General features: G+C 42.4%; 1 protein-coding gene across 4 annotated transcripts in view; it reads right to left on the bottom strand.

Moving 5' to 3' along the window:
• Nucleotides 1–5,489: 5,489 nt before the first annotated feature.
• Nucleotides 5,490–22,864, bottom strand: part of LOC148026234 (phosphoinositide phospholipase C 6-like) — a 43,527-nt gene continuing 26,152 nt past the window's right edge. For all 4 annotated transcript variants that reach the window (XM_087693526.1, XM_087693528.1, XM_087693527.1 and 1 more), the window contains exon 10: nucleotides 5,490–6,375. In XM_087693526.1, coding sequence (XP_087549652.1) covers nucleotides 6,173–6,375 — 203 coding nt within the window. In that variant the 3' untranslated portion in view covers nucleotides 5,490–6,172. The remainder of the gene's footprint in view (nucleotides 6,376–22,864) is intronic.

Raw genomic sequence — 22,864 nt, forward strand, 5'->3', positions numbered from 1 at the left:
AGAGATAAAGAGACATGCAATGATGACCATTGAAGAGGGACTAATCCAAGATCAAGGATTTCTAATCAATTTCTTATGAGACTCTTTTTAAGTCTATATTCCCCCTAATAGTATTGTGTCGGTTCTCTTATCTTTTCCATTTCCTCATAGCTTAATTTATTGGTGTCCACTTTGAGCATTTTTCAATTGCATATGGGGATTTTAGATCATTATGAATTCAAGAGCACCATTGGTTTTGCCAAAGTCTCTATCAAAATTTTCAATTTTGGTGCTATCAATTATTTTGTATATCCTAAATTTGTCTAAAAGCCCCATGGTGTTGGAAGAGAGGGAGAGAGACAGAGTGAAGTGGAAGATGAGCCTCAGCTCATTGTTGTTGCTCTTTCATTATTCTTCCATCATACTAACTGAAAGAGACTTACACACATAGGTATGACTAACCAAGACTAACTATGGTTAATTCACTGACTACACCGACTTATTGAGTGTCACACACGTGTACAGTTGTATCTAGCTAATGTCAATTACATACATAAAGATAAACTGATTGAAGAGTAACGTGAGCTTGATATTCTAACACTCCCCCTCAAGCTCAAACCATTTGATAAACTCCAAGTAGCTATCTAAAGTATATGAACTTTTCCTTACCAAGAGACTTGGTAAATATGTATGCTACCTGGTCTTCAGTCTTCACATGAATCAAGTCAATCTACCCTGTAAGAACCATTTCTCTGATGAAATGGTAGTGAACCTCAATATGTTTAGACCTAGCATGGTAGACAAGATTGCTAGCCAACATAACACTGCTAAGGTTATCACAATGCAATCTCACTTTGCTTTCCAACTGTATTTCCAAGTCTTTCAGTAGTTTCATCAACCAAACTGCTTCGCAAGCCACTAAGGCAGCTCCTCTATACTCAGCTTCTATAGCAGACAATGCAACAGTAGATTATTTCTTACTCTGCCAACTAATCATATTGTTGCCCAATCCAAATGCATAACCATTGGTTGACCTCCTATCATAGGCGCAACCAGCCCAATCAGCATCAATAAACCCTGTCAAGTCAAGGGATTTTCCATATGCATAAAACAACCCATAATCTGTAGTACCCTTTACATATCTCATGATCCTCCTGACTGCATCTAAATGTGGTTTGTGAGGCTTCTGCATGAACAAACTAATCAGCGCCACTGCATAACATAAGTCAGGACGGGTAATAGTCAAGTATATCAAGCTGCCCACCATTTGTCGATACATGGTCACATTCTCTATGTCATTCCCAACATCAATCTGCAGCTTGACATTCTGATCAAGAGGTGTCTCCATAGGTTTGCATTCAACCATACCATATTTCTATAACATGTCATGAGCATACTGCTTCTGTAGCAGCCATATACCTTGAGGTGTAAAGACTACCTCAATCCCAAGAAAATACTTTAGTTCACCAAGGTCTTTGACTCTGAATTCAGCCTATAAACGTTATTTAATTTTAGCAATGCCCTCTTCATCATCTCCAGTGATGATAAGATCATCTACATAAACCACTAGAAACACATATCCATGATCTGTCTTCTTCATGGACAGACTGTGATCTGCATCACCCAATCTAAATCCATGTTGCTATAAATAACTACTGATCCAAGCATTCCATGCTCTAGGTGTCTGTTTCAGTCCATATAAAGTCTTTTTCAGCTTACATACATGTGTAGGAAAGTCTGGGTGAACATAGTCTTCAAGCTACTCCATATATACTTCCTCAACCAAATCACCATTCAAGAAAGCATTCTTGACATCCATTTACCATAATTTCCAGCCTTTGCATCCTGTCAAAGCAATGATAGTTCTGATTGTTCTCATTTTAGCCACCGAACTGAAAGTCTCCTCATAGTCAAGGCCATATTGTTGTGCATAATCTTTTGCAACCAGCCTGGCCTTATAGCATTCTAACAAACCATCTGACTTGCACTTAACCTTGTACACCCATTTGTAGCCAATGGGGACTTTGCCTTCAGGCAAGTCAACCAATTCTCATGTCTCATTTTCACTCAGGGCTGCATACTCCTTATCCATGGCAGCACACCAATTATCATCTGTAATTGCATCATCAAACTTTGTAGGTTCTTTGTAACCTGTCACACTAGCCATATATGCATAATGGCAGGCTGAATAACCAATGTCTGTAAACCTATCAACTGGTTTTCTAACTCTCTCAGATCTCCGTAACTGTGACTCACTCTGAGCTTGCCTCTCATGAGGCGGTACATAACGACTCTGCCTTGTTGTAGGCATCATAATAGATGGAATGTCTAACTCACTATCCAAACCTATCAATTGGTTTTCTGACTCTCTCAGATTTCCGTAACTGTGACTCACTCTGAGCTTGCCATAACCTGTTGTAAGTGGACATGTCACATCCTCAAGTATCTTTTCTTTTCCCTTATCCAATCTCCCCCTCATTAACATATCTGTGTCAATGGACGTAGGAGTACAACTCCGCTAGCATCCTGACTAAGGACTTATTTGTAGGTGATCCATCACCTGTAGGACCACTCATAGATGTACTCATTGTGGGTGTATTTTTAACATTACTAGTACTGGCTAGTCCATTAGTAGCCACTGCAATAGGATTACCATACCACGATGCCAGCTCATCAAAAACAGCATCTCTACTAATCAATGTCTCATGTGTAGACGGTACATAACACTTGTAAGCTTTTCGGTCTTGTGCATAACCAAGGAACACACTCTTAACACCTTTAGGATCCAATTTCTTCCCTTTTCATCAGGAACATCCACATATGCAATGCTGCAAAATACCTTCAAGTGTGAAATGTCGAGCTTATGACCATACAACCTCTCATATGGAGTTAAATCATGAATCCCTGCTGTAGGGGTTCTATTCAGCACATAGACAGCAATCACTACTACTTCAACCCAATAACCATTTGGCAAACTCTTCTCATTCAACATAGCTCTTGCCGATTCCATCAATACCCTATTTTTCCTTTCTGCTACACCATTTTGTTGTTGTGTATAGCTATAAGTTAACTATCTTCTGATCCCATGTTTAGCAAGGTACCTGTCAAAGTAATTAGAGACATATTCTTCACCTCCATCTGATCTAAGACATGAAATTTTACAGCTCAACTCATTTTCAGCATGCTTCTTGAAGTCCTTAAATGCATCAAACACATCATCCTTATGTTTCAGTATGTAAAGCCAAGTATACCTGCTGCTGAAATCATGAATGAAGGATACATAGTAACGAGCACCACCAAACGAAGCATTATGAGACGGACCCCATACATCTGAATATACCAAGTGCGAGGGTCGTGAGCTATTCCATACATGTCTCATAAATGGAAATCTTGTCTGCTTTCCAAACTGACATGCATTACATACATGTCCAAAGTCATGATACTTGAACTTAGGCAGTCCAAGCACAATCTTCTTCTGCTGCATAGATTTCAGCTTTTGTACATTCACATGGCCAATCCGCTTATGCCATATCTCAACATCCCGTATAGCACCATCATCATGCCTAAACATGGTTGCTTTCAATTCTGGAATTGACGTATCAAGAGTAAACATTCTGCCATCTCTTCGGTCTCTAGCAATCCATTTGCAGCCATTACCATATTCTTCAACAAAGCATCCATCTCTATTAAATCTCACCTGCAGATTTTGTTCTGCCATCTATCCAACTTGACAAAATATTATTGGTTATTATAGGTACATGTAGTACATCATGCATGCTCTTTTTCTTGCCATCAAGCATCAACAACAGAACAATTCTTGGGTGCTGAATGTTATGTTGGGTGACATCCCCAGTACACACATAACCATGTGAACCTGCAATAACCATCTCATCAAACCATTCTCCATGGGGTGTCATATAATTTGAAGCCTCTGAATTAATGTACCATATCTCATCTATGTTCTGCCTAGATGCATTTTTAGACACATACTGCATGGCAAACAATCTGTCAACCTGCACATCATGAGCACCGCTAGAAGATGCATAGTGTCCATGTTGTTTGTCATTTGCCTTCATATCTCCCTACTTCTTGTAACAATCCTTTGCAATGTGTCCATATCTGCCGCAGTAATGACAGTCCTTATCTCTGTTTGACTAATCATTTGACTACCATGAAGTGAGATCCACCACCTCTACCATGGCGTGATCTCCCCCTACCTCTAATGCCACCAAATCCACGTTGACCCTGTGTATTTGTGCAATTCCAAGCATTCTGCTGATGCTGTCCATAAGCATTTCGAGTGTCTCCTCGACCTCGAAAAAAACCACGGCCTCTACCACCTATACCACGCTGGCTAAAGTAAAGACCAGTGTCTTTGCTTTGAGACATACTAGAACCTGTATTCAGCCCAAGCTTAACTTTCTCATACAGCAGCAAAGCAATGAGCTTATCCCAATCAGGGGATTCAATTCTCACAAAAATAGACATATCAAATGCTTTATACTCTCTCCCAAGTCCATTCAATGTCACTGTAATCATATCATCCTCAAACATTGAATATCCAATGGCGGCAAGCTGATCCGCTATATGTTCTTGATCTCTGTAGTGTAGGCCTGAATGCTTCTGTTCTCCTCCCCCCTCCTTTTCCCCCCTCCCACCTCCCCCCCCCGCCCCCCGCCCCTTCCCTCTCTCCCCATTATGCTAACCCTAGGCTAGCACAATCCGAGGGGACCTTGGACTAACATAACATGAGAGGGGCCCTCAATAGCCCTTCTGATATTATACTAGCCTAAGAACCCCTCATTTTATTTATTTCTATTATGGATAGCTTTCCTTAATCTTTTATCACATGTAGGTGGACCTTATTGAGATAAAGAAAAACATCTCAATAATTTGGAAGATTCTTCCATTTTTTCTATTAAGTGGTATAATACCATTGCTATCCATATGTATCTTGGTATAGAATGATATCAAAAGATGTATTTCGATATCATAGATATAAATTTTAATTGTAATACAAGGGCCTTGACATAGAAATATCACAATATATCCTATTTTGAGATCAACCTTTTCCCACATATAGTGATCTAGTGTAAATTGAATATTTCTCACAAGTCTTTGAATCCTTCATCCATGAAGGTTAAGGAACAAAGTATTTTAACATGGAAAGATGATTTGCTTATACCCAAAAAGAATCAAAATGCATTGGTATGATAAATTATATTGTAATTTTTGTATCCATGAAGCTTTTGAAAACTTTAGAAGAATTTTATTATAATTCTATTGTGATTTTACCGCTTGTAGTATGTGATTATGCATTTATTGGATATGAAATTGACAAGTAGAAGGGAGGTTTAAGTATAGATATTGCATTTTCACAGTATATTAACGATGATTAATTACTACATTAGATTTGTGCCATGATTCCCTCATTCCTCGTCTCTTTAAGGGTTACTCAGTGTTCGCAAAACACACACACACATTCAATGGAAAAAAGGAAGAGCCTGAAATGTGAATGTCCAAAAAATAGTCGGTTTCCATCAATACAAACTTAAATTTCAATTGGTTTTCAGAAATCTTGCTGGGAAAATTTCCATTAAAGGATGGTTTTGTGCAAACACAATTCTATCAACATTACTGATGTTGCTGCCTCTGTAATAGCTTTAGAGAGGTTTCACACGAGCTCCAATGGAGCAGTTAAGCAAGAGTCTAGAAACTGAGCAAAAGCCCTCTTATCAGACAGCAGCAACAGTGATAACTACTGATGCTTCCTCTACTATCACAGGCTGGCCAATAATGAAAGCAGCAGCTATTCTGCTACTGAGATTAAACTTACTACCACTAGCATTGTTATGGAATACTGTTGCTGCCTGTCGTTATTGTTAATAGCACCATCATTCCTTACCCCTCTCAAAGAAGTGGAGTGCTCCCCAATACGGGATTCCAATGCAAAACTGGTAACATTAGAGGAGAGAAACATATTGCTTGTTCGCATTTCCCTTCCTGTAACTGCTTCTCTTCAGATGTTTATACCGCCTCTTTTCAATGGTTCACCCCAGCATTCCCTGAAAGTATTGTACAGCACAGGATGCCACCACTGACGGAGAAATGCATTGGTGCCATGCCTCATTTTCTCCTAACACATATTTTACAGCTTTACCACATCGTAGGCCAGAACATTGCATGAGAGCTTTCAACTGTCTGGTTCCAACACCTCCTTTTGTATCCAGCACAAAAGCTTGGATCGTAAAGGCTCCCCGTGTCGGGATCTCAGAGGGATGGACCGGATACCACTCTTCATCTCTCCGACAAAAAAACATGCCTGGCCAACAAAATCATCCCGCTGCAGTCTGTCGTGCTCCCAGACTTCAAAACGCAATACTGCCATTTCTGGCACTGCAAGGCAAACGTAGTCAAATATGTATTTATACAACAGCAGTTTGCATGACTTACCAGTTGTGACATGATAAGTGGTCATAAAAAACTAATCAACTTGCAGATGTATTGTGTATACAACAGCAATCTTGTAGCTTGAGTGCTTATCAAATAGTAATTCACTTGCAAACAAGGAACTGCTCGCCGGAAAAACTGCCGTGAAGACAGGGAAGAGAGAGAAAAGCAAGACGATGAAAGTGATCAACAAGGTGAAATTTTCACTAAGGTCTGTCACATTTTAATGCATTCCTAAACACAGATAGGTAATAACTTCACTAACACTAGTAAGTTGCAAACTTTGGAGGGATAGTTTAAAATTTTCGGTGAAGGCTGAGATGATTGAGGTCATATTATACAATCATTAGCCTTTCATTTACTGAGGTGAGATCTTGCGTTACTAATGGATAGTCGAGCATACTGGTAGTATCAAACACGCTCCTTGTTCCTAAAAAGACCATTCCTTTTTGTTTACTTTCCCATGTGAACGGAAGAGCCCTGAAGCTAAATAAACATGTAAATAGTACCAAGCTTGATAATTCTTCACCCATATTGAGATACTATTATGTGAGTTTCTTGGCAAGGCCCTACACATTAAGAGGAGACTCTGTTTGCATTCCTCCTTTGCACCCTGTCTAGTCACAGCCACCAATACCAGTGCAGCTGCCAACTTCCATTTCAGCAGCACAGTTATCATCATCACCTGCACACTGATTCACATGAGAGGGATGCTGTCATGTGCCCATGCGTGCACCCGCGAGAGAGAGAGAGAGAGAGAGAGAGAGAGATGTTGCTCCAGCAAATTGCAGCCTTCCATGAGATTGCTGCCTTGTTCTATTTCACAGGCCGAACTCCCCTCATGCCGATATTTGGGTGTGGCTAGAGGCCTTGATTTCACATCATAATTTGCATAATGACATTGAAAATGGACAGGTGTGCTCCCCTTGTTAAGGAATTTATGATGGGCCTAAAGGGTTCTTCAATATCCTGTTTCACACCTCGGAAGCTCATGCTCATATCATGCAACACATTCCATTATTCTTGGACGGCGGACAAACTGTTTCATGTTATTCCACGGCAACCCATGGAAAATTTCCAATATTTTCTTAGATAGGGCTATCCCATTGGGTGGAAGAGGTGAACTTTCCTTTGCATCTTTGGCGTCTCCTTCCTCCAGTCTTGCACTCATTGGGATCAGTTTTGGTGGAGCCTTGCTTGGCATCCAAAAATAGAAAAGCAAAGCTTACCTATTGTGGAATGCAGGCAAACCTAGTTCCACCAAAATCCGTTTTGAGGTTCCTAGTTGAGATAGAAGCAATATGGTATGCAAGGTAGAAACTATGGAGTACGAGAGGGTTGAGAGAGAAGCACACGAGAGTTTAGTGGGTGCAACAACGAATGGTACCCTTATTCTTAGTTATCTTCACTTATATATGACTATACATTGTGTACTTATACAAGAGGTACTCGCCCGGCTATTGGCCATTGGCCTTTACCCCGACAACCTCCCACTTAAAGGCCAGTGCACTTTTATGGGAGTATAAGAAGAAAGTAAAGATACTATTTAATGCCGGGCAACACTTTGTAGTATGCAAAGCGCTTAGAAAGTAAACTCTTCATGAGAAAATCTATAGGGTTATCATCATGTGAACCTCGACAAGCTCAATGCACTTGTCCTCAAGCACCTCCCTGATGAAGTGACACTTCATCTCAATATGTTGTCTTTGCATGAAAGACGGGGTTCCATGCCAATTGAATGACACTTTGACTAGTATAGTGCAGTGTGGGCACTTCTCCTGCAATGCCCAAGTCTCCCACTATATGAATAATCTCTATAGCTTTCTTACAAACCTCAGAGGTGGGATAAAGCTATATAGAGTTGCAATTGAGAGACCCAAGAGACTACATCACCTATGAAAGTAAAGACAAAATCTGTACTAGACCTGCTAGAGTTTACACTCCCTCCAAAATCAGCATCTACATATACAAGAATAGATGCAGCATTCCTTTAAAAGCATATGCACATAACTCTAGTGCCATTCAAGTATCTCATGATACTCTTTACTGCCTCCTAATGCTTCTTACCAAGGTTTGTTATATACCTGCTAATTACTCCCAATCCATAGGTAATGTTTGGGTGTGTAGTAACCATAGCATACATCAAGCTACCAATTATCGATGTATAAAGACCCTTCGCCATTTCAACCTTCTGCTCATATGACTTGAAGTTATCCTCTTGACTAAGTTTCAAATATGGAGGCTATTGAACACCGGTTGCCTTTTCCCTCTCTATATTGAAACACTCCAATACCCTCACAATTATTTCTTTCAAGACAAATAGAGTATCTTTTTGTCTCTATCCTGCATAATATGCATGCCAAGAATGTGATTGGCATTTCCCCAATCCTTCATGTCAAAGGTCTCATAGAACCTTTTCTTTAGTGCATCCATATCCATGATTAACTTCCCAACAATCAACATATCATCCAAATAGAGAATCAAAATCATAAGGCTGCTTTCTATAACCTTCCTAGAGTATAGGTAATAATGAGTCTCACTCCTAGTGTACCCTAAGACCGTATAAAGGCATCCAACTTATGAGACCGCTCCCTAGTGTTGAGTGTGTCCCACATGTAAAACCCTAATTTGGGTGCCCCAAACTTTCTATAAATAGGCATGCAGCCCACCACTCTTTCTCAATCTCATTCTTGTAGGTTTTGAGAGCCATATCTCTGCTGCCCACACCCCGTTCGCAAAGGACATCATGATCAGAACTTTCCCCGACCATTTGCTACCATCCGGCACTTGATTTCAGCCTTCACTACCTGTTTGCAACTATTGCTTGGTATCCTAGAGCTGTCACCTACAATTTGCTACTGCATTTGATACTGATGTCAACATCTGGTGCTGTCGCCATCAGCTTAGAACTGTCGCCCTGATATTCTCTCTCCTTTGAATGTTGCGTTTTCAATTTCTGGTTGTTGTCCTAACATTCTCTCACCTCTATCTGATGTGTTTGCACCTAACAGCTTTCGTCCAAATTTTCTCTCCTCAAGTACCTACATTTTTAGTCTTTATCTCTCCTGCACTACCGTCTACATTAGATCCAACCTTCTTTGGCTACATTGCTGGTGTTCGACACAGAGACGTTTGCTGCGATTCGGAATCCATTCCAAGTACAACACACTCTACAACTCATAACTTCTGCCTTGATCCCAGAGATACGAGAGTTCAAGGTTTCAATATTCACTGCATAGTGTGTTTGCTACATGAGCATTGTATATTCATTATTCATTCACTTTATTATTCATTGTATTCACTGTCTCTGAGTTACCCTAACCCTAATCCTAACTGTGTTCTGAGTTTATCAGTTTGTGCTTTGTCATACGATTGGTTTTGTGCTTTTTTGCGTTTAGAGCATTTCTTCACATGGTATTAAAACTAGGTACTCTCTGAGAAACCTTGGCCTTTGATCAGAAAGCTCATTCATAAAAGCAGTAACAACAAAAGGGTCAAATGACTTCAAACACATTCACAACACCGCTCCGGTCTCCACATCCAAACATGAATAGAAACGATTAGGAGTGGGCCTTCCAGCTTACTACTGCCTGATTTAGCATGGGCAGAGAATCATCAAACTACCATGGAGTCCATAGACCATATCAAATTTTTGCCCTTGCATAGGGCTCAGCAAGTGGTTGAAGGTATACCTAAGTTTTCTCCTTAAGATTCGGTGCACAAAACTAATGATCTTGTAGGACCTTTGGAACCTCCACTATGGATCAGCCATCTGCAAGTGGAACCTGGCTCGGATTACACATCACTTCCACAGTACTACTTTTCTCCAATGCTAGGTACGAACCCTATGGACATCTTCAAGGTGGAGACGTACGCAAACATACACTCTGCCCCTGTGTACATATCTGCTCCCTTATACAGCATTCTTCATTGCAAATTTTCTATGTTTCATTGTCTCTTTCTCTCTTTGTATTCACTCTCAGTCTTGGTCATACGCTTTTGCATTGCTTCACTCTAACATGGTATCAAAGCGACTGACTAAGCGTGGACTACCTAAAGAGGAGATTTCAGCGCAACACAAAGCTGCATTTTCAGTGTTCAAGGGCGAGCAAGAGAGCTACCATCAAAAAAAGGCTGAGGCAACAGCAAGTGACGTCAGCAGGCACAGCAGGTTGCCGTCATCGCAGATGCCACATGGCACAATACGAGCAGTCGGCCAGTTTCTATGCCTCGGCTGCATTTATTTATTTATTTTTGTAAGTAAAATGTGGCTGATTATATTACTCAAAAAAACTGATTACAACAGAGTGCTCATGCTCAATAGACTAGCTAGAGCTGATGCAAAGTCACCAATACATCATGTATACAAGCCTGCGATCTAGGAGGGATGGGGGCAAGAAGCCATGTGGGGGAAGGGGGGGGGGAGAAGGTATATCGCCAAATGGGGTTGCCTGCCTGCATCACAAAGAACAGACCCTGGCCGCCCCAAGTACGCATGAAGTGACCACGGAGCTCCTGACAAGCCCTAGACTCGCCTTGCACCTGAACCCATCGTCCGCAGAGGGAGTGGATGATGGAGGTCCAGAGCTCTACTAAGGTCGCAGGTGCAGAAAGTCAATCTCCGCCGAAAGCCTCCTGGCACCACGCCTTCCATATATGCCATCCAATAAGACTCCCTGTGATCTCCCATACCTCTGATTGAGCGGTCTGCTGTGGATTCCAATACCTGGCGGATGGGTAGAGCCTCTAGACCGACCACTGCGCACGACCCTGCCTCGATCATGAATATCGTGTCCTGCATCCCGGCCTTATACAAAAGGTGAAGTCCTTGGCCGACTGCCTGCCAACAGAAAGCTCCCCATGAGATACACCCAAGGCTGGGTGCTATACGTCAAAGGATACGGCATGCTCCTCTCCACACGAGTTGTGCCTCCTCACATGACCAAAGGCAGTGCTTTGGGGTTTCCAAAGGCTGCTAGGTGCAGCGCTTACAGCCTCCCTCCTGCATTTAGCCAAGCCAACTTCCCACCGCCAAACCTCCATGTGCCACCAGCCATAAGAAGTACGACACCCTCCTCGGCCTCCAGCTATCCCATGGACGGCACCAGAAAGTTTGTCGGAAGCGCTCCATGATGCTGTGCTCCGCCCAATGCTTGCTGCGTGATGGCGCCCAGTCCGTATCCTCTTGCATCAGTACATGTCTGCCAATCCTGGCAGTGTACTCTAGGAACCTGGGTGGCTTTTTGGCGACTGCAAAGGCCAGCCATAGCCACTCTCCTCGATCCCACTCCAGCTCATCAAGTGGTCTGCCCTCCCAGATCCAAAGGCGCCACTCCTTGAGCTCCTTCCAGAAAACATAGGGGTCCAGTCGCCATGTCTTCCCCTGAAGACCCACCACCTGTCGACTGCATTTAATGCAACTGACCTGCATTATTTTTAGCATTTCTTTTGGGCCATTTATTCTACCCGACCTCCACACACTTTTATATATTCTAATCACAAGTTTTCAGATTGTTGATCATGGAGACTGTCGCACATACTTCGAGGTTTATAGCCCGTGAGATCTTCGAGGTGAAGATATACACAAATATACACTTTGCGCCTGTGTACATATCTGCTTCCTTATACAGCATTCTTCATTGCAAATTTTATGTGTTCCATTGTCTCTTTCTCTCTCTCTCTTCCCTCCCTCTATTCACTCTCAGTCTTGGTCATACGCTTCTGCACCGCTTCACTCTAGCATGGTATCAAAGCATTGAAGGACTGATTAAGTCTGACTACATGAAGAGGAGATTTCAGCCTGACACAAAGCTGTGTTTTCAACGTTCAAGGGCGAGCAAGAGGGCTATCATCAGAACGAGGTTGAGGCAATCATGGGCATGCAAGAAAGGAGTAAAGTTGCTGAAGCTACTGCTGATTTTTCCTGTTTGAGAAGGAAGAAGGCTGTGTTTTGGGCCTTCAAGTGCAGATTTTACCTTTTCATCGCCTTCGGCAGGTGAAGAAGCAGGAGGAGCAACGAAGAGCCCTAGCAGGCTATGTTTTCATAATCATAGGGAGCTGCTTTTTGTATTTTTTGCAGGCATTTTAGGTGAAGATGCCTTCTGAGGCCGAGACAAAGTTTCACGTGATCATGGACCAGAAGGTGCCCATGTTACCGGCTCTTCCATCAGATCAAAGCTCGATGGCAAGAACTACCACATCTAGCGTGTTATGATGCTTGCCATTCTGGAGTCCTATGATTTTATAGAGTTTGTTATAGAGGCTATCCACCATCTTCCTTCAAGAGACGAGTCCAAACTCTCTACAAGTGATAAGTTGGAGTTGGCAAAGGCTCGAGCACATTGGGACAAACTAAATGCTCGCATCCACTCATTTTTATTTCTCTCATGCACTACACCTGTGATCTCCTATATAGAGCATTTGACAATGGCTCGAGAGATATGGCTAGAGCTTGATCGGATGTATAATCAAATGACCATCATGAAACGAGTTTCTTTGGAAGCGTAGATGAGAACCATGAGTGTCAACAAGTCATCTTCTATGTGGAAGCATATCAACAAGCTGAGTCAGCTTGTGATGCAAGTATAGAACACAATGAAGGTGATCACTTCTGAAGACATGGCGATAACTCCTTTCACAATTATTGCCTTGTTTCAGTGGTTTTTATTCCCCCTTGATTGCCTCAAGGTGGTCGGAGACTCTTCGTTGGGAGGAGTTGGTTCCTATGGCCTTGGACCAAGAGGAGCAATTAAAAGGGACCAATGCTTCTAAATCAAAGGCATTGATAGGTCAGTTCTCTCAAAAGGGAAAGGACCAAAAGAAGGAGGACAAATCAAAGAAGGATAAGGAAAAGAAGTCCACCTATCACATTTGTAAGACACGTCACTGGAAGGACTGCCCCAACAGGAGAAGAAGAAAAAGGAGAAGAAGAAGAAAATTTTCAAAGGATTCCAACGCGATGGTTGCTTCCTCATCAGCTGCTTTCCTCCACTTGGAGGTGGTTGAGGCGTCAAACCTGAAGGCCTCTGATGCTGCGTTGACAGTCCCACACACTTGGGAGTGGATTGTTGACAATGGTGCATCCCGGCACATGACTCCTACAGCACAGGTGTTGCTCATTTGCGGCATTCACATAGGCAAATTCTCATTGATGATAGTTCTTCTATCCCTATTCAAGGATAGGGTAACATGCATCTTATTACAGATAGGCAGGGTGGCGCCCATACATCCGAGGTGCTTTATTTGCCGGCCTTGGGATACCATCTGCTTTCAGTGTACAACATTTGTGCCCTCGGGCTCTTGGTCGAGTTTGATGTGGATTCCTTTCAAATTCTTGATCGTTAATCGAGACAAGTCCTTGCTTCAGGTTATGAGGAGAGTGAACTCTACAAGTTGCGGTCTTCTTCTACCTTGACTTCTCTTCTTCTTATTTCTCAGACACAGTTCGAGCTTTGGCATGCTCGGTTTGGCCACCTCAACTATGATTACCTTCGAAAGGCGTCTAAGGGACAGCTTGTTCAAGGTTTGTCGAATATTGTGGTGAGCCAACAGCCGTGTGTATCTTGCATCCGTGGGAAGCAAACTCGTGATGCTATTCCCAACAAGGCTTCAAGACGGTTTTCAGCACCCTTGGAGATTATTTCTACCGATCTTTGTGGACCAATGAGGACAGAGTCCCTTAAAGGGAGCTTGTATTTCATGCTAATTGTGGATGGTTACAACAGGATGACATGGGCTTATTTTTTGAAGTTGAAGTTGGAGGCTTTCTCCAACTTTACGGATTGGTTCTCTTTGAGGAGAACTAATCTGGCTAGAAACTGAAGACCTTACGATCGGATAAGGGCGGAGAATTTATTTCTAATGAGCTTGCTCAATTTTATATACATCATGGTATCCACGGGGAGTATGCCAACACAAACACCCCTCAGGAGAATGGCATATTGGAGCGAAAGAATCACAATGTGATCGAGATGGCCCATACCATGATGGAGCATAGATAGACACCTCAGTGTCTATGGGCTGCGGCTGTGGCTATTGCAATCCATATTCCTAATCGATGATTGGACCTTTAGAGCCCGTACCTCTTGAGAATTCTTCTTCGGATGAGGAGCTTAGTTCTCTACCACCGGACTCTCCGATTGAGCCCCAACAATCAGTGGACATTCCAAAGACTTCAACAGATGGAGAGCAACGAGAAGAGATCTGGCCTCCTCCTCATTGGGCACGTAACACTCTTCGTGACGCAGGGATTGAGGTGGTCCCTGAGGAGTGGAAGACGCAAGAAGACCCGTGACATTCTCAGAGGAACCAAGCTCATTACACCGAGCTTGTGTACACTAATTACTGTTTGATAACTCATGCCATGCAGGATCGGGAGCCCACTCCGTAAGGAGGCTTTACAGCATGATCATTGCCGGAGAGCGATGGAGCAAGAGCTGGAGTTGATTGAGAGAAACAGCACTTGGTACCTTGTGCCTAAGTCTTCTCATAAAAAGGTAATTGGAGTCAAATGGGTCTTCAAGCCCAAGTACCATAGTGATGACACATTGGACAAGCACAAGGCCCGCCTTGTTGCTAAAGGTTTTACACATTGCCCAGACATTGATTTCCATGATACTTTTTCCCCTACAGCTCGGATGGCTACCATTTGTGTAGTTCTTGCCTTGGCTAGCCATAGAAGATGGCTAGTCTATCAACTGAATGTCAAGTCTACCTTCTCGAATGGGGAGTTGAAGGAGGAGATCTATGTTGAGCAACCTCTAGGCTTCAGGTCTTCTGATGGTAAGGTGTACAGGTTGAGGAAGGCCCTCTATAACCTTAAGCAGGCTCCCCGTGCTTGGAATGAGAAGATTGACTCGTTCCTCCAAGAGAGATTGCGGTATCAGCATTCCACGATCGACCCAAAACTTTATGTCCACACCTCAGGTGGAGGTCGTGCACTGTTTGTCCTTTATGTGAACGACTTGATTGTGACAAGTGACCATGCCCAAATGGTCGAGCAGACGAAGGGAGCACTTCATGAGAAGTTCAAGATGATGGATATGGAACTTCTTCACTTCTTTCTAGATCATGAGATCTATGAGACTTCGAGGGGGACCTTTATCTCCCAATAGCGGTACGTGCAGGAGCTCTTGACTGCGTATGAGATGGAGGGATGCAAGTCTATTACAACCCCCATGGATCCGAACTGGAAGGCCATAGCCCATTCCGATTCTCCTTTGGCAAACGCTACCCGTTATAGAAAGTTGGTTGGCTAATTTTCTAATTTTCTAAAAGTACATTTTTCTTACGAAGAGGGTAAGCCCAAACCTTCCTAGTAGCATCATCTATGAAAGTGACAAAATATAAAACTCCACCCAATGAGGCCATAGGTATAGGCCCATACAAATCACTATGAACTAAATCCAAGAGCTCTTATTTTCTAATACCATCACCTCTTTTATGAGGCATTTTAGTTTGTTTACCAAAAAGATAATGCTCACAAAAACCAAGATTAGAAAAGTTCAAACATGAAAGATAATCCAAGTGACACAAAGCTTTCATTCCAGCGACTATTGTGTCCCAAACAATAATGGTTGTTCAATGATAGCTACAACATGGTCTTTAATCTCAAAAACATAGAAAGACACAAAGTACCAAAGTTATACCCTTTGGCAACAATAAGAGACCCTTTGCAGATTTTCAATACATGATCTCTAAAGATCACTCTATAACCATAATCACCAAGTTGTCCAATACTAATTGGACTCTTGGTTCATTCCACAAGACAAAAAAACATCCATTAGGCAATGACAAATGTACATCCCCTATACCAACAATGCTATACACATAGTTATTACTAAGATGGACTAACCCCTGTTTCCTAGGATCATAAGTAATGAACCACTCTCTATGAGGAGTGACATGGAATGTGCTCGTAAGTCTAAAATCAAATTTTCTGACATGCAATTATCCATAGCAACCAACAATATATCACCAAAAAGGGGATTCATACAAGAAATCTCCATCATCATAGCTACATGCATTACCCTCTTCTATCTTTGCCTTTTGGAGTTCTCTTTCTTTTTGCCATCATCCTTACCATGCTTTTTGTCATTTTGCTTGTTCTTCCATTTATAGCAATCCTTCTTTATATGTCCCTTCTTATGAAAAAAGCATTCCCCTTCTTGCTATGAGACTTACTCTTAGACTTGCTTTTATCACGAAAGTTCCCCCTCGCATTTGACCTTCCTCTCACAATAAGTGCACTAGAGCTCAAAGAACCTATATTGTTCTTTTGATTCATCTCCTTGGTAAGCAATTTTCTCTCAACATTAGTACTCCTAAGATTATCTATAGATGCAAAGTTACTAATGGAGATTTTGAAAGTGTCTCAACTCTTAGGCAAGGTGATCAATAAGAATATAGCCTTAACTAAATCATGCAAAATAATCTTATGTGATGTTAATTGCTTGAAAATAGTATTAAACTTATTGAGATGGTTATGTTGAGAAAACAAGTCATTCAATACATTTTCTCTCCTTCATTCCTATTGTTTATTTCCATTTACAACCCCAAAAAAGGCTTTTTGGGTGCCTCCTACAAGAGTTGGGATGGTACTCGAAAGACTTCACTCGGCACCAATCGAGACAATCTGCGCCTATAAATATGGCACTGACTCCACCCATTCATCATCCCATATTCATTCCTTTGGACGTTCTGTCTCTCCCTTCCATCTCTCTCCACTGTTGCTCACATCCCACTTGGAGAACATTGCAGTTCATGGTCTCTACCTTACCCTACACTAGACACCCTGTCTTCATCACCTGTCTTCCCTATTGGCATCAACTTCCACAACATCTAGACATTTGTGTTTTACTCTAAAAGCTGCATTTGGGTGCTGCTCCATCAAGCAACCATGTCCTCCAACAGGCACCATCATTCTTGGCTGTGTTTTGCAATCTGACCCTCCCCGACATCGCCACTACCTCCCACATGCACTTGCTACTTCATCTAGACTGTGTTTTGCAGTTCCTGACCCATTTGAGGTCAGATTCCCTCATCTCACAGGCTGTCTTGTTGGTCCTTATCTTTCAGATGTAGGTCTTTGAGCTAGTGATCCTCTTTCTTGACTCTGACGGCACTAGAGGACTGCGTTTCGCTCCCTCAACAGTTGTCTTTCACCTATAACATTTACCTTCGCTATGCTACTATCGAAGGACTGCATTTTGCTCCCTTCACTGTGCAAATTCCCTACAAGTGCTGCCGCCTGGTTCAAACAAGACAGTGCAGTTGTCTTCAAAGCTTCGGCTCCACTATATCAACATGATTTAGTGATTCATCATTCATCATCATCATCTTCAGTGTTTGTTGAGTTTCTCTTCTCTCTCAGTGTTTGCTATACACACTGTGTTTCTCCCTGCAAACCCTACTACCTCTCTAGTTTGCTTTCAATCATATTGTGACAGGTTAGACCTAGAAGACCTCTCTTCCATGCAAAGATCAATGACTTTTTAACTCGATGAACCTATGAAGTAGTACTTTCTTTCTCATAGAAGTCATACATAAACACCATTATATTTGATTGGCTTTATATGCTTCTTCTAAACCAATACATTATAGATATGATCTTTTAAATTTAAAAAAATGGTACTCCCTTTTTCTTTTAATATTTAATAATGCACTTTTAAAGTAGATGAAGAAGCAATAATGACTACAATATGGCATGCATCCCAAAATTCTAAGGTGTGCCCACTTGCAAGCTCAAAAGAGATCAACCAATTGCAATTCGATTGTCTTGCAAAGCCACAAGCAACAGATGAAGCAACATCAAACTAGCCCAAAACCATTGCAAACCTAATATTCCAACATTTCCGAAGGCATATGAATTTCTTGTATTTTTTGGCTATTTTTCATATTTTTCAAGCATTAAATAGCCACCGCAAATCAAGTGCACACAAACTATCTTTACATTTTAAATACAACCAACATAATCATTTCAATACAAGCATGATACAACAAATACAAAATGATACATTTGTCGATACCGATGTCAACATGAAAGCCGAGAAGTACTTTAGGGGTCACCCAGTGTGAACATGGCTTAATCCAAAAGATTTGAAGCCTTAGGTTTAATGGATTAAGGCTTCAAACAGCTTATCATAAAGAAATAGGGACGATATTACAACAGGTGGCATCAAACTAGGGAGGCCTTCATTATGTTTTCAATCTGGTCAAATGGAGTAGTCTTCTTCTCTTCTCTATTACAAACTCAAAGACCTTGCTTGAGCCCCTCGCTTAAACCCCTAGCTAATCACATAAGTAGGTCCCTTGCTTACAAATGACAAGCTGCTCCCTTGCTTAAGCAAGTCTTGTGGTTGCATACATCAAAAGCATATACCAAAACCTCTTTCCAAGTGTCCAAAACCAAGCTATTTTGCTTTAATTCCAGCCACTAATAGCTGCCCGAATGCAACCAAATCGGACTATGCAAGCCCTTGAATCGAGCCTTAGTGGTTCCTGAAGCCAAAACGCATGTTTAATGTGGAGCTCAGTAGTGAGAATAGTAACTCTTTGAAGATGCAGATAGCAAGCATGAATATTGCAAGAGAAGCTTGAATCCTCGACTTCGTAACGAAGCTTAACTCCTTGCACCTCTCGCTTGAAGCATGAGCTCCCATGAACACCACTTTGATACTAGTTTAGAGAGAAGCAATGGTGGGATGCAAGGTAGAAGCTATAGAGTGCAAGTGGGTTGAGAGAGAGAAGCACACAAGAGAGTTTAGTGGTTATAATGAATGGTACCCTTATTCTTTGATATCTTTACTTATATATGACTATACATTGTGTACTTATACAAGGGGTTCTTACCCGGATCTTGGCTATTGACCTTTACCCCAGCACTAGATTTGTTATTGGGTCACTTTACATCAAAATGCAAACATGACCTTGAGACACCGTAGCACTTGAGGGGATTCTAAGGTAATGTGCTTGTGTAAGTGCATGAGCCTCAAGTTTTGTCTCAATAATAGTATGTGTCTTCTCTTGGGCAAAATGCACAAATGGATTTGCATAACCCTAGGCTTAAGGGTGAACCCTGTCATACCTCTCAGGAACAAGACACAAAGAAAACTCCTTGGGTGTCTTTGGTGATGTGCCATGCACATCAAGAATCACATTCAACTCCATTGCATCCAATCCCAACCAACGTTACTTAGACTTTTATAGTTGTGAGACAAAGGATTTTATTCTAAGCCTCTTTAGGAGGTCACACATGGGTGTGGCCAACAAAAGTACTTTTGATTCTACATTGGGATTGTATGGTTGGAAAAGGTTGCTTATTTCAAGGGATACTCTTCATAATCACTAGCAATAGTATCCTTCTCAAACAATAGTTGCTGCTATGCAGAGGGCAAACCTTGTGGATGTCTTTCAAAGTGAGATGGAGAGGTTCGAGGCATGCAAGTCTTACGACTGCAGAAGAGAGAGCATTGCAACATCTTTTATTCGCCTACATATCATGAAGCTAATGTTATGGAATGTAAAGGGCGTTTCATCCAATAGTCAACAATATAAGATGTGGAGGACTATTTTTGCTAGTAATTGGGATGTATTTTATGTAGTGGAACACAAGCAACACTCAATGGTGGATACCATCTTTGTATATAAGGATTATATTGTTTTCTTCAATAGTCATGCTTCTCATAGATCTAGGGTTATGTTGACTCTTCATTCTTTATTGCAGCCATCATTGTCTCATCAAGATGATTGAAACAGATTTTGTATGAGGGCGAGGTTCTATGGTTAGTGGGAGTATATGCACTCAATGTAGCTTAGGATCATCATCAACTTTGGAAGGTACTTGGGGTGCTTATCTATGGCTTGTCTCTGGTTTGTGGTGGATGACTTCAATACATGTAACATTCAGTACAGTCAACTCTACTAATCCCATTATGGTCCCCATCACCAAGCCTAGGATGCTTTGGTAGCTTCATCAATAATAAAATATCTATGGTCTTGCATCCATCCTTTTAAGCCTAAATTTACATTACATTCTCTTCAACATCCCAATATTGGGCTAGATTGGATAGGATGTATATTTGCTAGACATTTTGGTCAATTTTTTTAGTGGGTACCCACTCAATGGTGTGCCACCTTTCTAAACAACTCGTGCCTATAAATAGGCCAATCATGTTTTGCATTTTGGAGCTTCTTTTTGTCTGGTGTCAGCATTCACACTAGCCATCGGCTTTTTCTCCCATCAGGCGACAGTCATTCTTGTGTTTGGCTATCTCGAGGCCTTTCCTTGCTTGGCATCATTATCAAACTACCTAGAGTCACACTCTCCTGCTTGGCTTCACATGCTTCATCCCTGGCATCAGCTCATCTAGCCCCAAGAATTTGCGTTTTATAGCCTAGGAGATCCTCCATCATCTTGTGTCATCATCCGGTACTTGGCATCGGCATCTAGGCTGCTCTCCCTATGTTTAACAGCTCTGATACATTCTGGGATTTACATTTGCTGCCCAAGCCATCTTCCTGGCATCCGAGGACTGCGCTTCGCTCCCTCAATAGCTGGTAATCATCTTCCTTATCTCCGACAGCATCAGAGGACTGCGATTTTTCTCCCATCGACATCTATCCTTCGCCTTCCAATGATAACTTTGATACCCCGCTGCCCAGAGGATTGCGTTTTGCTCTGTAGTCCACTCGATTGAGAGACATCGACTGCTGCCCACCCTTCGCCTTTCCCCACCCTCGCCTACTCATGTTCATAAGGCCACCTCTGGGAGTTCTTTGACATCTTCGACACCCCAAATACCTTCTTCAACACAACCAACAGCACTTTGTCATCAGATGATTCGGATTCCCTGATCCATGAGTTTTTAGATTCCCTCTCTCGCAAAGGGGGATTCTGAGGGGAATGTACTCTCTTTGCCCTTAGAGGGGGCTCCTACTTCTTTAGCTTCGAAGGGGGCTCTTCACCCACCGTTTACTCTTTGGGGCTAGCTATCTTCGAGTAGTCATTTCTCCTATTGATTCGAAAGATCTTCAAATACCACCTAGATCGGGGCCGTGGAGGATTAGCAATGACTTGGTGAGATGAGGCCTTCGAATTCCTTCCAACATGGAGTTACAAAGCTAGTGGCTTCTCTCCCGAGGTGGAGTCAGGTTCTACAGTTCATCTCGTCTATTGTTCCTTACTACAACAAGTTCCCTTTCAAGTGGAAATCTTGGATCTCTAGGATCCTCTACATCTTCTTCATATCTCTCTTCGCTCTGCTCTTTCGTCATCCCTCTTGGGCCTAAGAGGGGTGTTGAGAAACCACTTCTTCGGTTTACACACTTCATTTAGGGTTTCGCATTCACAGCCCCAAAAAGGGTTGGTGTCCACATTTTAGTTACTTCTTCAGTGGACACCCCCTTAGTGGTGCGCCAACCTAGACAACTCAAGCCTATAAATAGGCCAACACTTCATTCATTGTTACCGTGTTTCCGACCGCGTTACCGCAACACAAAGGAGCGGAAACTAGGAAGAAGGAAAAATAGCAAAAAAGGCGCAAAAGCAGAAAAAGGCGCCTTGACTGGCAACCAATCCCTGAAAAATTCAAATGTTCGGACACGACCCTCAAGAGGCTTCGGTGTTGGGCCATGGCAACGAAAGAGGAAAAGGTGCACCATTTAAATGCGGAAGTGCCCCCAAATCTGTGTAAAAGAGTGCCAGGCTCGCTCCTGTGCAAAGTGTATGCATTAGTGGGAATAGGATAAATTAGAATGGTGGGAAATGGGAAAAAGGGCCTAGGCTACGGCCGGCCATGTAAAAGAGGAAAAAGGGGATGACCGCCCAAAAGGGATTTAGGGTTTTGTATATAAAGTTGAAAAGTGAATGAGAAGCTCATTCTTTGGTGTGTGGCAAAAAGAGTCTTCTTCTTCCTCTCTTCTTCTCTCCTTCTTGCTTGTGTGTGCTCTTGAGAGAGGGAGTGTGAGAGTGTGAGGGAGTGAGAGTGTGTGAGAGTGAGAAATCAAGAGGGTGAAGCTCTTCACCATCTCCTCTTCTCTTCTTCCCTTCTCTTCTCTTCTCTTCTCTTATGTGCGCGGCTATGGAGGATGGATCTTGGAGATGGAGGAGGCTTGAGGATGCTTGAGCTAGTGTCAAGAATCGTGGAGCTACCGGAGTGCAAGAGAGAGAAGGGTACTCGATCGGGCATCAAGGTAAGCTCACAACACTCGTAGCATCGACGGCGTGTCGGCTAGGTGAGAGATAGCCATTAGAGCTCGCTTGGAACACTTGAACAATAAGCGGTCCGTGGGTCTTGGCGGTTGAGCGAAAGCTCCCACATTTTGGTTCCGTTGCCGAGACCAACGGATTCAAGCTTGAGCACTTGCGCGCCTCACATCGAGCATCGAAGTAGGGTATTCATCCCCGAAATGGAGCTTGAGATAGGTAGGAAGTTGG

Source organism: Lygodium microphyllum, chromosome 14 (assembly GCF_053477565.2).
Source record: "Lygodium microphyllum isolate KBCC chromosome 14, Lygodium_microphyllum_v1.1.10, whole genome shotgun sequence".
In the NCBI taxonomy this organism is placed as follows: domain Eukaryota; kingdom Viridiplantae; phylum Streptophyta; class Polypodiopsida; order Schizaeales; family Lygodiaceae; genus Lygodium; species Lygodium microphyllum.